Raw genomic sequence first — 19,126 nt, forward strand, 5'->3', positions numbered from 1 at the left:
CATGAGTTTACTGTGATTCTGCCACAGTCCCTCGAGTAATTGTAGAAGAGTACACCATGAAAATTTCAAGTTTTCATTTTTAATTTTATGTTTCGTACAAGGTCAAAAAAAAGAATTCTGTTTAAAACACATTTAAAAAATATATATTAGTAATATATGTGACAAAAGTTAATTCTCAGAGCCGTAACCACTGGGGGAGCCTTGGTCCCTCCAAAAATTTTTTAAATTATAATTATAAGGGAAAAACATATACATAAAATAATTTTAACAAATTTTTTATCCCCTTCCTCCTTTAAAAGAACCCTAGGGCCCCCTAATATCAAATTTGTGGTTACGGCTCTGATTCTGAATCTAGAATAAATTTCAAATAAGATAACATAAAAAACATAATTTTTATTTTTTACTGTTTTTAACTTAAACCTTAAACGAAATATAAAGATTTAAACATGTCAATGTTAACATTTTTTTAATTTTTTTAAACTTTTAAACCGGTAAAAAATGGCCTTGTGAACTATCAAGCTTCAGGTTTATTTGTATGAGTTACATGACGCATAATATTACAATGTTAACTATAATAATATTATTCTTAGTATATAAAGTGTTAAAGTTTTCTTTTTGCCGCAGAATAATGCGCGAGTTCTCAAACCATTGTTTAAACAAACGCTAAAACACATCGCTCGAGTGGTCCGAAGTAAATAATCCGAAGTAAAAGTAGGACAGTTTGCTCCGGAGTAAAATGTCCGATCGGAAACTTACTCCGCGGACAGGTTTCTCCGTGACAGTCCTGTTTACTAAGTATAGACGTGTCTTGCTTAAAATATATTTTTATTTTACTTATATTACAAGGTATAATTTTTTTTCTTTCTTTTTTTGGTTGCAATTTTCTGTCTTTCTTAATCTTTTATTTTCCATAACATAACATAATTAGTTAGCGCATATTAGCTATTATTCAGCAATAAATTACAGAAAAATTATAAATTATACGTAAAACCACAATTATAAAATGAAATTTAGTTAGCTGGAACAACATTGTTTGAAGTCGATGAAGTTAATTCTAATTTTAAAGCTCTTGATGATTTTGCATTAACAACGTAAGACGGCAAGTTATTCCAAATATTTACAATCTATCAATTATTATTTAATATTAAGAAACTTGATATATTTAGACAAACTGTGTTATTTTCTGAAAACAATTTGGCGCTTTTTTAAGCTTTTATTCCGCCTATTTAATATGGACTCGGTGCCGAGTACCCGGACTTGGACCTGATTTTTTCGAGTACCCGGTATCAGGGACTTGACATAAACTAGTTTTGACACATCTCTAATATATACATTATACATACATACTATCAATTTAAATATATATATATATATATATATATATATATATATATATATATATATATATATATATATATATATATATATATATATATATATATATATATACAGGGGAAGATCTAGAGGGTATCCTGTGTTGCCCAGGATTCATCCATAATATTCTAAGAAGTTATAAAAAATTCAATTTCATAATATAAAAAATACTAAACTTAAATTTATAGTATACTAATATGTATATATGAGTTCTTTAAAAAAATGAATACCGCCTTTATAGAAAAACATACACGGCTATAACAATGTTTCAAAGACTTAGTTCTTTCCCGTCATGTTTTAAAACGCTACTATTATCAGGATTCTTTTTTTAAAGTAAACGGAACCGAAAGAACCCTTTTAATCTATTGTTATTGCAATGTATTTATTTTGATTGCCGTAATTAAGGCAATCAAAATAAACACATTGCAATAACGATTTATTAAAAATTAGCTTAAAGTAATTTTTAATACAAATTTTAATTTTTGATTGCCGTAATTAAGGCCAAAAAAATCCCTATTGTTTCAGGATTCATTTGACCCGAATTTCTGGTAGACAACAAAAAAAATTTGCAGGAACATTTGATCAAAAGGGTTCTCTCGGTTCCGTTTATATGCAAAAATAAATCCTTAATTATTCTAATAACGCCTTAATTATTTGTCTAAAGCCTTAACCTTACTATGCAGTAGTGGTGTAGTAATAGAGTGCTCGCTTCATAAGCGAGAGGTTCTGAGTTCGATCCCCACCACGCCCCTGGTAGTACCGCTCTCAACTTGTTTTTCCGCGCAGCGGCCTTGTTTGTCAAGGTTCGTGTTTCGGAGTTATAGAGTTGAAAGAGGGTTATGATCACAATTAAGTAGCCTCCTCGTCTGTTGTGGACTTCTGGGCCTTGGTGAATTAACACAAAAACAAAAAACAAAAAAAAAGTATTCGAATAAATTGAAGTGTATTAAAAATTAACTTAAAGGAATTTTTAATACAAATTTTATTTTTATTTGCAATTATGGATTTTTTGCAATCCAATGCCATTAAAGCCAAGCATTATCCTAATATTACGACTTACAAAGCAAAGCTTCGTAATAATATCAAAGAATTCAAATTTCTTCTTTCTTTAAGAAATTCTGTAATGGAAGCTTTTATTCCCATGCAAAAAAAAAATGAAGACTATTGTTTTAAAGTATGAGTTTAAACACGCTTTTTTTATGTTTTATTTTGTTTGTAAAACAATTATTCTTGACAAATAATCTTTAGTTAAATATGTTTTTTATAGTTATATTTAGTTTATATATGACTTTACAGGACAATAGAAAATGGTAACTGTCTTTACAACTTTGCTGCTTTATTAATAAATTCATCAGATAAAACACATGAAATTCTTCGACTATTAACTTCTGTTGAGTTATTTGAGAAAGCAACCTTTTATTCAAGATACCCAATAATCTTAAACCAAGTGGAATCTAAAAGTTTTTCTTCACTCTCTAGTGTTTTCATGGCATGTGTTTCACTTGAGTCTTCTGATTCTTTTACAGAATTAAATGATATAAATATTTCTGAACTTATAAAAAAAGAAGCCTATAGTAATTGCAGAAACAATAAATTTGCTTTTTTTCTTTGGTTTTCAGATCAGTCTTCAAGCCTTCCTTTTTATGATGTTTCTACTTACTATGAGTGCGGCAGACTTCCATCTGCTGGCAAAGATGATTCTATGTTATTAGATCTAGTTAATAAAATATTTATTCCTAACTTGTCTTTTGTTTTTCCTGTTTCTGGTGGGAAAAAAAAACGATAATTTTTACATAAATGGCTACTTAAATATTCCTGGTTAACTTACTCACAGATTGAAGATAGAGCGTGCTGTACACTTTTGGGTAGCAGAATTCCAAACAATACCATAATGATCAACTTTATTGGAAAACCTTTTACAATGTGGGGTAATGCAACTCGTGCTTATATGGATCACAATAATAATTGTCGACTTCATCAAATGTCAATGCATTATCTTGCTGCAATTTAGATCTAGTTTAAAAAATAATTCGATTGAAGTTGACATCGATAATCTAAGAAAAAAACTTGTTATAAGTAATCGAAATAAATTAATTCCAATAGACGTATCCCGCATTCCAATGATGTAATGACGTAATGACATCAGGCAATGATAAAGCGTAAACATTAGAATATTGTAGTTTTAATTATTTCAAATTAACATGAGTGATTTTGCCTGTTGTACATTAAATAAAGGAGGAGGTTGTACATTAATGGTTGTACATAATGGTTGTACATTAAATAAAGGAGGAGGTTGTACATTTAATGTTGTACATTAAATAAAATTGGAGCTTATTGCTGTATTCCACAATGCAAAAGTTCATTTACGATTTTTGAAAAAAAAAAAGTCAGGTATTGAATTTTTCTAAATACCCAAGTATACTGCTCGTCGAAGTAAGTGGGCAAAAATTGTTTCTCAATTTTGAAGAAAAGGTGGTAATGATAATTTTGTTATTAAGGACACGACTCAAGTATGCGAGCTTCATTTTAAAAATGAAGACATTCAATTTTTATCCAATATTGGCAGAAAAACTTTAAAAAAGAAGCATTTCCATCAATTTTTGAATTTAAAAAATAAGTTGATGTACAAAAACGATGTTCTCCTAAAAAAGAAAATTTATCAAAAACTTTGATATTGAAAACGTTTCTAGAAATAAAGACAATTTTAAAACTAACGATAGAGAACTACTAATTGATTTTGAGGTTGAGAAAGTTTACTTATGTTGTGTTGAATTACAAAACAAAATTGATCTACTGGAAAAAGAAAAACACGAGTTGAAATCTCAAATAAGGATTTTAGAATCTAAAAATAAAAAAATAAAAAATCTATTGAATCAATATAAATGTAAATATATACTTAGTTATGAAAATATGTCAACTGACAAAAAACTGTTTCAAAAATATACTGGCATTGAACATGAACAGTATATTAATTTGTACAACTTTTTAAATCCAGGAAAAAATAGTGAAAATGTTAAATACCACAACTAGGATTATCTGAAAATTTGCACAGGTTAGGTAATCAGGCAAAAACTGGCCCAAAAGCAAAATCAAACACAGAAAATCAGTTATTTATGTTTTCAGTGTGGCTAAAAAATGGATTTACAATTTTGCACACATCTTGGTTATTTAAAGTTTCAAAATCAACAACATCTCGTTATTTGATAACATGGACAAACTTTCTATGTTTTTCTTTGGGAAGTATACCTATTTGGCCTTCACGCGAACAAGTTTATAAGTTTATGCCAGAAAGCTTTAAGATGACATTTCCATCAACAAGATACATTATTGATTGTACTGAACTGTTTCGTCAGAAACCTTCATCACTGAGACACCAGAGTTCTTTATTCTCTAGTTATAAACATCATGTAACTTACAAAGGGTTGTTAGGCATTTCTCCTTCAGGAGCAGTAACTTTTATAAGTCAACTTTATGATGGAGCTATTTCTGAAACAAAGAAATTGTTGTAAAATCAGGTTTCCTTAATAAAGAACTCTGGAACAAAAATGATTCAGTTACGGCTGATCGTGGGTTTACCATTTCAGACCATTTAAACACAATCAATGTTAAATTAAATATACCATCTTTTTTAAATGAACACTGCTAAGTAAAGAAGATGCTACAGAAGTCAAACCATTGCATCATTGAGAATTCATGTAGAACGTGCTATTCGTAGAATTAAAGTATTTCACCAAATAAGTAATGAAATTCCTTTTGTGTTTCATGGTTCAATTAACCAACTATGGACAGTCACTTGTCTTTTATGTAACTTTTTGCCACCGCTTATCAAAAATCAAAAGTAAAAAAATTTATTTACATATAGAGGGTAATATACTTTTATTGGTATTTACATTATTGTCCAATACTTGTGGTAAAAAATAGTTAATGTAAAAATCATTTAACTATGTAATTAATTTAAAAAAGAATTGATGGTCGAAAGGTGTTCTTATAATAGCAATTCATTTAAATGCGTACACAACAAAGTCACAAAACTGGGAATTACTTAACCCCATATCCATTTGTATTTGTGTATAATAACCAGTATAATGATCTTTTTTTAAATATGGGTGTCCATTATCTAGTCCAATATAAAAATCATTGTCATTCAAACATTTGGAAATAGACAAGTGCTTTTTCATTCTAGGACATTTAAATTCAAATAAACCATAATTATATTTAGCCTCTTCGTCATATATAAGACCATCCGGACTCGCAGATAACCAAAACAAATTAGGTTGTATTACAATTCCAGTTGTCCTAACTGAAATATTGCGATTTAATCTATTTTTCAAAACATGAATATATTTCTCTCGTGCATGCGGCTCATAAGCAAGCCCATGGTCTAAAGACTCTTGAATAAATTTAGGCAAGTCAACTTTTTGTGAGTTATTAATTAACTGTTGAGCAAGAGTTTCAAATTGTCTTTTGCGTATATAAATTTTATGAGAAATGCTTGAAGTTAAGCGATGTTTTCTTAGATTAAACCACAGCTGATTTTTATTTTGTGTAACTGTATCAGCTTCATACTTTCTACTTTGTTCAGAAGATACTTTTATTGATAACAAAAAGTCTTTTTGTTTCTCATTAAGCTCCCAATTGCAAGGTATATAGCAATGATTTTTATTATAAAAGCGAAGAGGTAAAGGAGGTAGGGTATTAGACACATTAAAAGAAATAGCTTTAAGTTTTTCAATATTAGCGTTAAGTTCAAAGCTCTCATTTATCTGGAGTTGATAAAATAAAAGAGAACCAAAGCTTTCTTTTTCTGTAGTTTTCTATTTCTTTAATAGTGAATAGTGGCAAGTATTTTAAACTTTTACACCATGCTAAAGTTTCATCTGCAGATTTAAAGTTGGGTAAAATATTTAAATTTCTATTTATTTCTAAAACAATTGGTATTTCAGTTGAATAATTTTGTAAATCTACCAGAACATGTTCTACTTGAGAGTTCATTTTTTTAACAATTATTTCGATATTTTCGTTTTATTATTGCCTGATGTCATTACATCATTACGTCATTAGAATGCGAGATACGTCTATTACAAAAACAATTTTTTTTCTTGGCTGCAACGATATTGCTTTTTGAGGTCATCGCGATGACAGTAAGTATTATCCAGAGATTGGAGAAACATGTAATGACAACATAGGTATAGGTAACTTTGTAGAGCTTTTAAATTTTGGTATTGAAGCAGGTGATAAAGTTCTTGAGCACCATGTTTGTTCAGCTCCTAAAAATGCAACCTATATACCTAAAACCGCACAAAACGAACTTATTGAATCCTGTGGAAAAACAATCAAAGTAGTTCTAATTAAGAAAATTAAAAAGTCAGGTTATTTTTCTATCTTGTGTGATGGAGCCTCTGATTGTTCTAAAATTGAACAGCTATCTCTAGTTATAAGATACATCGACTGTGATAATGTTATTTATGAAGACTTTTTACGGTTTATTGAATGTAAATCTGGTACAACTGGTCTTAGTCTTGCGCAAAACATAGTTTCTGCAATTGATGATCTTGGTTATGATATCCAAAAATGTGGAGGACAAGGATATAATGGTACTAGGGCAATGTCTTGTAAATTAAAAGGTATTCATCTAGAATTAAATTTATCAATTCAAAGGCGATTTTTGTTCACTGTGCATGCCATAAACTTATTTTAGTTGTTAGTAAATCATGCAATGTTCAGAGTGTTAGAAATGTTCTTAATCAAATCAAAGATGTATCATATTTTTTTAATTTATCATTTAAACATGCCAGCTGTCTCAATAAATTCATTTTTCCTGATCAAGCAAAATTAATTGATGCATGTCGAACTAGATAGATGTTTTTTTTGATAACTACATATCCGTTTTTCATTCAATGGAAGAAATGGCATACAATGAAGGTAAGAGCTATAATATTGATACTTTTTCAAAAGCTTCATGCTTTTTAAATCTTATAACAGTTTTTTATTTATTGTAAGTTTAACAAAACAAATAATGGACTATTTCTATGCCATCTGTTGTTCTTCAAACTAAAGCACTTGATATATCACAACAGTGTAATAAAATAAATTGTTTAAAATCTCAAATTTTAGATTTTAAAAAAAATGTTGATGTCTATCATAACGAATGGTACTTAATTGCTCTTGATCTAGCTAAGATTCTTGATGTTTCAGAAGTTAAACCAAGGCTCTGTGGCACACAAATTTATAGAGATAATTATACTCTGACACAGTTTCAGATTATTTCAGATATTCCATCATATCTCCTCATCTAGATCATTTAATTAATAAATTAGAAGATAGATTTGATGAAGATGAAATTATTGTTTACAAAGGTTTATCTGGTATTCCTGCAATTGTTGTAAAAAAAAAATAAAGAAAAATGTTTTCGGAAGTTAGATTTTATTGAATTTTCGCATTTTTATATAACCGATATGCCTCATCCAACATCAATTTGTGCTGAATTGAGTTTGCGGGAATCATTTTGGAACAATCAATCCGTGATCCCATCCACTATTACAGAGACTTAAAAGTCTATTAATATGAGGGGTTTCCCAAACATTAGGGAAGGTTTTTTAATAATGAGAACAATTCCAATTACTACATGTAAATGCGAGAGGAGCATTTCTGTTATACGCAGACTGAAAACTTATATACAAAGCCGCTTGACAGAGTCAAGATTTAATTCTTTAGCTCTGATGTCTATTCATCAAAAAATAATTCCTGATGTAGAAAGAGTTTTAAATATTTTTTCTGTTTTAGGGGAACGACGCTTAGAGTTGGTTTTTACCTTATATTAATTTATTAATTTCTTTTTTTATTTAATGACTATATTTGTGTATTTTATTTTATATTTGAGTTAATCTTATATTTAATGAAAATTAGAAAAACTAACGTCAAAAATTAAAAAAAAAAAACTATTAAAAAAAAATTTCGCCTAACTGCCTATCAAGAAAAGGAAAAAATCCAGAAATGGATGGCTAACCTAAGGCAACAATATTAATACTTTACATTAACCGCCTATCAAGAAAAGGTAAGAATCCAGAAATGGAGGGCCGCATTACAGCTTACAGATAGAGTGCAAAGTCCTATGGCTTACCTTTTCGTAGGTGCACTTCGTTAAATAGTTTAGACAAGTAAAAAATGTCTAGTTTTGTTTTATATGGGTAATTGAGAACAATGCCAAGAAAGTAATAATAAATTACTGACGTAAAGTAAAGTTATGACGATTTGCCAAAATATAGTCGGCGATATTTTTTTGCAACCTTTCACACAGGCAGAATTTCGTTGACAAGTACCATTTTGCAGCGGACAAAACATGTGCAACTTTTTTGGTTTGTTTCATTTTCTTAAGTCTGGTCCGTGTCAACGTCACTGAAGTTTTTTAATAATTAAAGGAAGTATCCAGAAGTTTCCAGAAGTTTCCAGAAGCATGCAGAAGCTTCCAGAAGTTTCCAGAAGAAGCATCTGGAAGCATCCAGTAGCATCCAAAAATATCCAGAAACATCAGAAGCATCCAGACGAATCCAGAAGCTTCCAGAAGCATCGAAAAGAAGCATCTATAATCTTCCAGAACAGGTTCACACAGGTTCATTTTACTATATAAGAGACATGTAAATCGACATGTAATTCAGTCAGTATATGAAAGTCAATCAGTCAGTATTATCAAGACAGTTTATCGAAGTGAGTTTTATCAAAGTGTTTTATCGAAGAACATCAATACAAGAAGTGAAATACAACAAGTGTTTGATTACATCAATACAGTCCACATCCAACCAAGACGTTGTGTTCCACAGAGCATTATTGTATCATCACAAGGTAAATGTAACACGGTAAGCCTTGAGAAGCGCGATTATTTATTTTTATTATTTTTATGACTTCAAGTGCAAAAATGGCTCCCGACAGTCTTGGATTAGAACTAAGAAAGAAAATTATTGGCGATTACGTAAGTGGAATGTCACAAAAAAGTATTTGTGATAAATATCGCGTGAAAAAATGGACCGTATCAAGACTATGTTCCAAATATCGTTCTACGGGGAAGTTGGCAGCAGGTAACAAAGGTGGAAGACCGCGTTCCACCACTTCTAAAGAGGATTCTTCAGTCGAGATACAAAAGCAATTAGAGCTGCCTGTATCGGACCGAACAATTAGACGACGTGTTGTTGAAGCCGGATTGTTTTCTCGACGCCCTGCAAAGAAACCGCTGATTTCACTAAAAAACCAGAAGAAAAAGACTCCTGTTTCCTACATCTCATATTGACTGGAATGTGCAAAAATAGCGAACTGTCCTGTTCAGTGATGAATCAAAGTTCAACATCATTGGGAGCAATGGCATTTGCCGTGTACGTCGACCGGCCGGAAAACGCCTCAATTTACGTTACTGCCATAAGACCGTGAAGCATGGTGGAGGCAATGTAATGGCCTGGGGGTGTTTTTCTGCTAACGGTCTAGGTCTAATACATCGAAACGATGGAATAATGGACCGTTTCATGTATAAAAATATCCTGAAAGATGTTATGTTACCTCATGCTGAATGGAATATGCCAATAAAATGGGTTTTTCAGCAAGACAACGATCCGAAACACACTGCAAAAGTAGTCAAGCAGTGGTTTCAAGACAACCATCTATCGGTGATGGATTGGCTGCCTCAATCTCCGGATCTCAACCCTATCGAGAACCTGTGGGAGATCGTCAACCGCAGAATTAATTGTGAAGGTGTTCGTAATAAGGATCAACTGTTTGAACAAATCCAAAAGGCCTGGGCAGCGATTCCATCAATTTTCACTGATCAAAAGCGATTCCACAAAGTTTCATTGATCAAAGTTTCATTGATCAAAGTTTCATTGATCACAAAGTTTCATTGATTTCATTGATCGAATCTATGCCTCGAAGATGCAAGGCTGTGATCGACAACAAAGGATTCGCCACGAAATATTGATAGCGAAATACAGCTTGATCAACATTTTGTCGAGTTGCACTTGTTTTGTCCAGAAGGAAATCAACTTTTTTTTAATACTTTTGATTAATTTATTAATTTTCGTGTACAAATAATGAACCTTGTGATGAATAAAACTTGAAGAACTTTGTCTCTAAACAGTTACATAGTTATTTCTCTAAATTGAAAAAATGCAGCACTTTTATATAAAGGAACTAAATTAGCATTATTTGGTTGCACTCGTTTTTTCCGATACTGTATATTTCACTCAAAACATTTTATGCAAGTTTATGGTAGTTAGTTATGCAGTTATAATACAATTGTCAATTATTTTATTGTTAAATAAATCATAACTATATAACTATAAGTATATTATTGGTAATTAGTTATAAACTATTACCGGTTAGTCTTCTTAAAATGAATTTAATTTGCTGTTTATAATTTTTGCGAAGTATTTCAAATTCTTCAGCTTAATTGAATTAAATTTGCCACAAAATTTTTTGAATTCTGTGAACCGTTTTTTCATAGAATCTTTTGAATTCAATTTTTCATAATGAAATCTTTTTCAGGATCAACCATTAATTAAAATTAACTGAAAATGTTTTTTTTTTTATTATTACTTTAATCAAATAAATTATTTTAAGTTTAGTCATACTAATAAAAACCACTTTCAGTAATAAAAACTCAGCTTAAAATGGTTTTTACATTCTAATAAGCGAAATCGCCAACACTTATCAATACTAATCAGTATTACCAAATACTATCAAATGATGCATCAATACTAATTAACATTAGTCATTATATCAAATGATACATTGCTAAAAAGGGCAGAAAAAGACCTTTATGAAACAACTGATGTTTGCTTATAGGGTTTAAAATAAAAGGTTTATGAAACATAATCGATTGCAAAAAGGCAACAAATTTGTTAAACTACTTTCACTTTACTCTTTAAATTAAGCTGAAATGCGCAATAAATTTGTTAGATTGATTATTTCTTCAAGAATATCAAAAGCAATTATGTTAGACATAAAATTATGTCAAAATATGTCAATAGAAAGTACGTCTGACAATTTTTATGTCAGCAGAAAATAATTCAGACATTAAATTATGTCAAAATATGTCGATAAAAAATATGTGGGACATATTTTGTGTCAGCAGAAAATAATTTAGACATAAAATTATGTCAAAATATGTCGATAGAAAATATGTGGGACATATTTTGACATAATTTTATGTCTAAATTATTTTCTGCTGACACAAAATATGCCCCACATATTTTTTATCGACGTCTTTCTATATGTCGATAGAAAATATGTGGGACAAATTTTGTCGGCAGAAAGTATATCTGAAAATATGTTGACAGATCTCCCAGACATATTATGTCGTAACAACCCCGGTAGCCATATTGTAATAAAATCTCTGTCTGATAAACTTTGATATGTGGCTATCAACCAGCTATAGATTTGTAGATATTTTGTTGCTAGCAACAAAGCTACGATATGCAGCTAGTGACACATTCTACAAAATCGCGATGTTTAAAGTTCAATTATTTTCATAATTATAATAGTCTCAACACTAAAAATCGAATTTTTAAAAATGCTAAAGACATAAGAAAAAAAATAAAATAAGAAAATAAAAATCGCTTGAAAACCGCTATAAAGCTAGCTAATCGCTACCTCATTTCCCACCGGGAATGAATGTGTTAAAATTAGTTATGAAAAGCCATAAGTATATAAGCTATAAATTATATTATAAACTATATTACTATAATTTATAAATATATGCAAATAATCTATAAATATATAAATATGGCTGATATGAAATTTTCTCAATTCAAAAAAATTTGGTATTTATATTATAACATATTAGTATTTTCATCGTAAACATTTTCGCTATTTCACCCTAACACACTAGTTACCTTTTACTTAGAGACAAACTTATTCGTACAAAATACATTCAATATAATAAAACGATAATGTGAAATATAGTAAAATGAACATGTGCCCTATCCTTGCCTTCCCAGGCGTCGTCGGCCCTGTATTAGGTAGTAAAATTTATATACAATACAATAATCAATATTGTGTTCAGATTAGCAACTATATTTAACAAACATGTTTTATATGAATTAACTTTTAAATTAGTACATTCAACATGAATTTCTATATGTGATAGAAACTACGTTAGTGAAAAATAAAAACTCACTTTGGTTTAAATGATATCTGACAAACAGAAAGCAATTTTTTATAAATATCAAAAAAATACAATTATAAAATTGTATTATTTTGATCATAGTATAAAATTACCATAACTTTATTTAATTACCAAAACTTGGGTGGTTTCTCGTGGGTGGTTTTTTGGGGGTTTTATTTTTATTCTACATAAACGACTTATTTTTATTGTACATTGACGTAAAAATAAATCTTTTATAATTAATTTTGTTTGCTGGTGATTCCAATCCTACTTGTTCTCACAGAGATGCTTAAAACTTTTTTAAAATAGTTAACGAACAGTTAACGAACTAGTGAGCGGTTTGTAAGATATAAACTTTAATTAAATACGGATCCAGAGGCCAATGCAGTATTAATATAATACAATACAAAACTTGCTGTACAAACTATTTAAGTTTGGTGAGTTAAAACTACGTAGAGTTTTGACTGTAACAGCCGTTAAATGTAAAATTTCGTAAACAAAATTAAAAAAAAAAAAGTTTGTTAATAGAGTTTGGTATCAAAAGTTCAAATTTTGGCTATTCTATTTTTGAAAGTGTTTTTGTTTGCAGAATCGATTGCATCCTTTGAATGTAAATTCCAATCGTCGGCCACTCTATTTGTTAACTAATAATACCTGCATAATTTCTTAGTATATTGTCGATATAGTCTTTTGTTATGACGATATCTGGACATGCTGTGATAAAAACTCAAAGGCTCTTCAAATATAATATATTCGGTTGAATTTAATATTTTAAACATTTCTATTAATTCGCCTCTTCTTCTCCTTCGCCTCTTCTTCTTCTTGTAAGGTTGGTAAATCTAATATTTTTCTCCTTTCTTCGTAACAGATACCTTTCAGTGATTCAATCCTTGTTGATCTACGCTGTACATTTTCGAGTCTTTTAATATCTTTAGTACAAAATGGGCTCCATACAGATGCTGCATATTCAAGCTGTGGCCTAATAGTTGACTTGTATAACAACTTTAATATGGAAACATCAAGATATTTAAATCCGTGTTTTAAAAAACCCAGTGTTCGATTTTCCTTATAATCACACCTAAATCTCTTTCAACTTCTGTTTTTTGCAAAATGTGATCTCCTAATTTGTAACTAAATTGAGGATTCGAATTACCAACGTGCATTGTTTTACACTTTTCTCTGTTGAATTTAATAGACCACTTATTCGACCAGCCTAATAACTTATTTAAGTCTTCTTGAAGAGCATTGTTGTTACTTTCATTATTAATTACTGACATTATTTTTGTATCATCTGCAAATAATTCTAGTTTATTTAGTATGTTTACTTTTAAGTCTTATTTAGTATGTTTACTTATAAATATGATAAACAGAAGTGGACCGAGGACAGAACATTGGGGAACTCCACGTGTGACTTCCTGCCAATCTGAAACAAACTCACTCAGAATTACTCGTTGTTTTCTATTACTGAGAAATGATTTACACCATTGTAGGATATAGGATTGAAAACCATAACCATAAAACTTGCAGCATAATTTCGATAAAGAAACTGAATCAAAGGCTTTTGCAAAGTCCAAAAATATTATATCATCATTATTACCAGTATCAATTTTGCTTGTTATAAAATCTAAAGTCTTTAATAAATTGGAGCAACAAATTTTACCATTAACAAATCCATGTTGTTCACTTGCTATTAACTTATTTAATGCCAAATGGTTCTTCATAACATTGTGAATAATTTTCTCCATAACCTTGCATACTACTGATGTTATTGATATTGGTCGATAATTTGAAGGATCTAACTTATCTCCTTTCTTGAATAGTGGAGTTATGTTTGCAGCTAACCATTCATTTGGTATAACACCATTATAAAATGACATTTTAAAGATCAGTGATAAAGGATGAGAAAGTGATTTTGAGCAGATTTGAGAACACGAGGATGAACTTTGTCGACACCGATTGTTTTATTAACATTAAGATTTACTAACTGATATTCAACATCAGTGTCATCAAAACTTGGATCGCTACAATAAAAATTACATTTTGAAGGAAAAGTTACATGGTCTAATACCTCATCTTTTAAAAATACTGAAACAAAATACTCATTTAAACAATTTGCAATATCTACTTCATTTGTTATAATTAAACCATCAAAGGTTTTGAGTGCTTTAATCGAATTTTTTATAACTATTTTACTATTTAAATATATGCATAAACACTTTTAGGGTTGTTTTTGAGTTTTTAGCCAGATTTAATTCAACTATGGAAAAGAGGGGTCCTAAATGGGATAGGTTGGGGAGTGGTGTCTCTTTCTCGGGGAAGAATTTTTTACAACTTTTAAAAGTTATATTTAGACCTGATAATACTACTAAGAGGTAAATTAACAAATATTAATAATCAGTAATTAAAATAATATTATTCACTAATGCAGTTGAATAGCATTATGGTTAGTTTGGCATAGCCTAAACTAATAAAAAGACATGCCAATAAAAATCTTCACCTTTTCCTGGATAGCTTGTTTTATAATACAAAAAGATTTAAAATACATTTAAACATTCTTCTGTTATATCTAATAATGTATTGGAACAAATCCAATAAATGTCAATGTTTAAACTATGAAGGATATTCACGCTGTTTGATCTTCACCTAGAGTGCTTCTCAGGTAAGACTAAAGTCGTCGAAGTGCACTGAATGAGAGTTCAGCCTCAACATTTCCTATAGGCAATGTGCAGCCAATTCGAAGCAGACATGAGAAATTAGGAAACTGATCTGTGTCTGCTATATTTAATGCTTGAATCTGTTAGAGCTAAAGACCATTCTAAGTAAACGATGCACTCCTTCAACTCGGACCAAAAAGCCAAAGGTGTTGGTAGATCTTTAGACCAAAACCTTAGATTCGCACGTACCTCTGGTAACATCTCCTTAAAATTTTCTACCTATCTAACTCTACTACCTACTCTACGTACCAGCCTAAACGAAATGCTCATGGCTTGGTTTGGGGCAAATCTTGACATTTGCACTAACTATTGTTTATATTCTTGAATGAACAAATCTTAGAACAACGATAAAAACGGCACTAAAAAAGTGTATTGTTAATTTTTTAAGGAATATAATTTAATTAAGGTAGTGCTTAAAGCAGGATCTTTCATTTTCTTTTTTTTTTAAATTTTGTGTAATGCAATAAATATTTTAGGTGAAAATGTATAATGTGAATTTTTTAGATTTAATTGTAAATTTAACAAAAGTGTCTTTTTTTTATTTTCGAAAAATGTGTAATTCAAAGTCAAACTATTTATTAATTTAGAAGCCATTATGATAGGGTATAAAAATATAAAATGATCCTATCAATGTGTTATCTTCAATTTATAAAATTTTTAGTTTGATAGCATGAATACTTTTTAAGCAATACTTGTTTTACATAATTCTTTTTTTGTGTGTGTTTTTATGCTAATTCAGTATTTTAAAGCTTTTTTTTTGAAATTTTTTCTTTTTATAACTACATTTATAGCTCATATTTTAATAAAAAAAAATTAAAATCAAGAATAATAAATACTTTATTTTTTTACCATGAACCAACCATTTTGAATCACTATGAATCCGCCATTTTGAATCACCATGAATCCACCATTTTGCTGCAAAATCAAGATGATTATCCATTTACACAAGGGATTTTATTAGTTCTGTATAAAAAAGTAAAGTTAAATACCTTGAAAAAGATCAGTTATTTGCCTGGAAGTTCCTGAGTGCGGTTTTAAAGTCATCTTTTCAATTCAATTACATTAGTGTGAACGGAATTTTTAGGGCTAAATATTACAGTTTTTTTTTTTAAAACAACTATTTTTATTTTTATTATCTATTTTTAAAAATTATGGATAGCAATCTGATTCTTCTAACTACCGTCCCATTAGTCTTCTTCTTATCATTAGCAAGGTTTTTGATTCTTTACTTAATAAACACTTAATCTCTCATCTTGAATCTAATTTACTTTCTGTTCATCAATATATTTCTCGATCTTCTCGTTCAACTTTGTTCAAATTTGTTAGTTTCTTGGTATGTTTACTATACTTCATACTGCCTTGAGTAGTTTGCTATTACCTCGTTTAAAGAAACCAAGTTCAACTTGATAAAAACTTTGTTTTATTTTGTTGGTTTGTTACGTTTTTTTTAAAAAAAGATTCAACTAAAAGATCCGAATGCAAAAATTATCACTACAAAAACCATACAAAATTCAAGCTCACAAATTCTTACTCAACTAACTACTTGCGTGACTGAACCAGAGTTGGCAAAAACTCGAGTTTTTGAGCAAAAAAACAACCCAACTGGGTTTTTGAGTAGTTTTTTGGGTTTTTGCTATAGTTTAATACAAATCTTTATTTACAATGTTTGTAATTTAATTTGTAGCTAATTTTCATTTTTTACCGGTATTTTTTATCTTATACAAAAGCTTAATTAATAACTAGATTGCATTTTAAAATTTTAGTTATATATAAAATATAAGTAGACTATACATTTTTCAACAAGTCAAAGTTTCATTCAATGGGATGAAATAAGGTTAGTCAGTGGAATGAGGTGACCATAATAAGTGACCAACCAAATAAGGTAGTTTGTAATTATGCAAAAAGAGCAATAATTGCACAGTTTAAAGACGCCTTCCCAAGTAATTTAATCTTTGATTGTATTGTGCTGCATTAAAGTCACTATTTTCTTGAAAATAATGGGCTAGAATCGTGCTGTATTGGCTACCCAATACATACAAGAGGTTTTTAAGCTTGTTATTTTGAACACTACGCTAATAATAAGTTCATCAATTACTGTGTAAATAATAAATGTATAATTTAATATTATATTTTATAATCACAATATAAAATATTAACTTACTGATGAATTCATACTTGCTTATTCTAGTTCAAGACAATTCTATGTTGTGACTTTTCTAGTAAAAATTTTATATTAAGTTAAAATTATAATATAATTTAAACCAATCAAATTTAAAAACAAGTTTTTTAACCAAACAAGTTAATAAAATAAATTTTATCAAATTAAAGCGAATCAAAATCTTGGTATTTTGATTCATTGTTTTTACAACTCTTTTTGTTAGTAAAAACTTTAACTAACGCTAATCTATAAGTAAAATTTTAAAGGTTTTTTTTTTTTTATTTTCTTTATTAACAGTTTGTAAAATTTAAGCAAATAATATTTTTAGTAGTTATTTTAAAAGAAACTAAAATATTATCTTATTGTAAAATATTATAGTTTTGGTATAAATATATATTGAACAAATAATGATTACCTTGAACTAATTATTTTTTATTTCCGCCTTTTATTTAAAAAAAAAATAGTTTAAACAAATTGCTGTTTGTTTTAACTTTATTTTAAGCACTTTTGTCCTTCAGTCGCGAGTTTTTCAATAAAGTAAAATTAATCCATCGAAATTGAAACTATTTTAATTCGTCCAAACTAATATAGTGTGTTCTTGAAGTTAGGAAATTTTTTTATGAAATATGAAGTTTATATCCGTTTTGCGTTAAAACTTAAAATATTATTGTATCTGGTACTTTATATAATTTTTATAATTATCAAATTGTTAGAACTCTTTACATTTGGATCATCATAAATAAATATATTTGGTTCATATATCAAGGTTCATCAATAAATATCATTGGTCACACCAGGGCGATTTAATAATTTTTCCCATGGTGCACTGTGTCACTAGAGTAATGTTAGCGGAGTAAAATATTTTACAGTTAAAAATATTTTCTTCAATTTTACTCAGTTAAAAACTCAATGAATATGTTATCCCAACGTGCTAACTTATTGAGCTTTTTACTAAAATGGTTTTACTAAACTTAGGGTGGTATGCAAGAAGCAAACTTGAGTGAAGTTTGACCTGTACTTTGAAGTAGTAACCAGACTAGTCTATGGATAGACTTACAACACAGACATAGACAATTCTGTATGTTGTAATGGACACAACCAATGTTTAATTTTTTGTCCTTGTTGTGTCTATCAAATTTTTGATGGTGTCCTAATATTGCTCAGTTAAAAAATAATTTTCACTTCATAAGTCTACAAAGCATAATTTTTTGTCTATTTGGTGTCTATGATTTTGTCTAAATTTACTTGATTTCATAAAACCAGAAATATTGATTTTTGCCAATAAAGTCTAAATTACCCAAAAAATCCCTTAGAAACAAAAAAACTCCTTGATCACATATTTTTAAAATAATTTTATTGAAGGTGATAAAGATTTTAGTGACTAAGGAAAATTTTTTAAATGATAAACTTACCTTCAACTTTTTTGAAGTTATCCCAAACTGGAGAGGGCATTTTAAAAATAAATTTTCACGCACATTTACTGAGAATTGAAAAACAACTGAACTGAGTAATTAATGAACTTCAATTGAGCACAAAATAGTCCATTTTGAGGTTTTTAAATAGACATTAACTTTTTAATCAACAGCACACGCTGGACAAAAAATTAAAAAATGAACTTCTGTTAGAAAAATTGTATTTTTAATTTTGTGCTCGTTTTCAGTTTTTAAAACGATGCTGCAGTGAAAATTTAATTACTCGTTATAAGTCCAAATTATATATTAAATAGATCTTCTA

At 29.1% G+C, this 19,126-nt stretch overlaps 1 protein-coding gene across 1 annotated transcript in view; it reads right to left on the minus strand.

The window, feature by feature from the left end:
• Positions 1 to 17,915, minus strand: part of LOC136091390 (high-affinity lysophosphatidic acid receptor-like) — a 32,828-nt gene extending 14,913 nt beyond the window's left edge. The window contains exons 1-2 of the mRNA XM_065818898.1: positions 17,808 to 17,915; positions 17,396 to 17,450 (exon numbers count right to left, since the gene is read on the minus strand). Coding sequence (XP_065674970.1) covers positions 17,396 to 17,407 — 12 coding nt within the window. The 5' untranslated portion in view covers positions 17,408 to 17,450; positions 17,808 to 17,915. The remainder of the gene's footprint in view (positions 1 to 17,395; positions 17,451 to 17,807) is intronic.
• Positions 17,916 to 19,126: the final 1,211 nt, after the last annotated feature.

This window comes from Hydra vulgaris, chromosome 15, assembly GCF_038396675.1.
Source record: "Hydra vulgaris chromosome 15, alternate assembly HydraT2T_AEP".
Lineage (NCBI taxonomy): Eukaryota > Metazoa > Cnidaria > Hydrozoa > Anthoathecata > Hydridae > Hydra > Hydra vulgaris.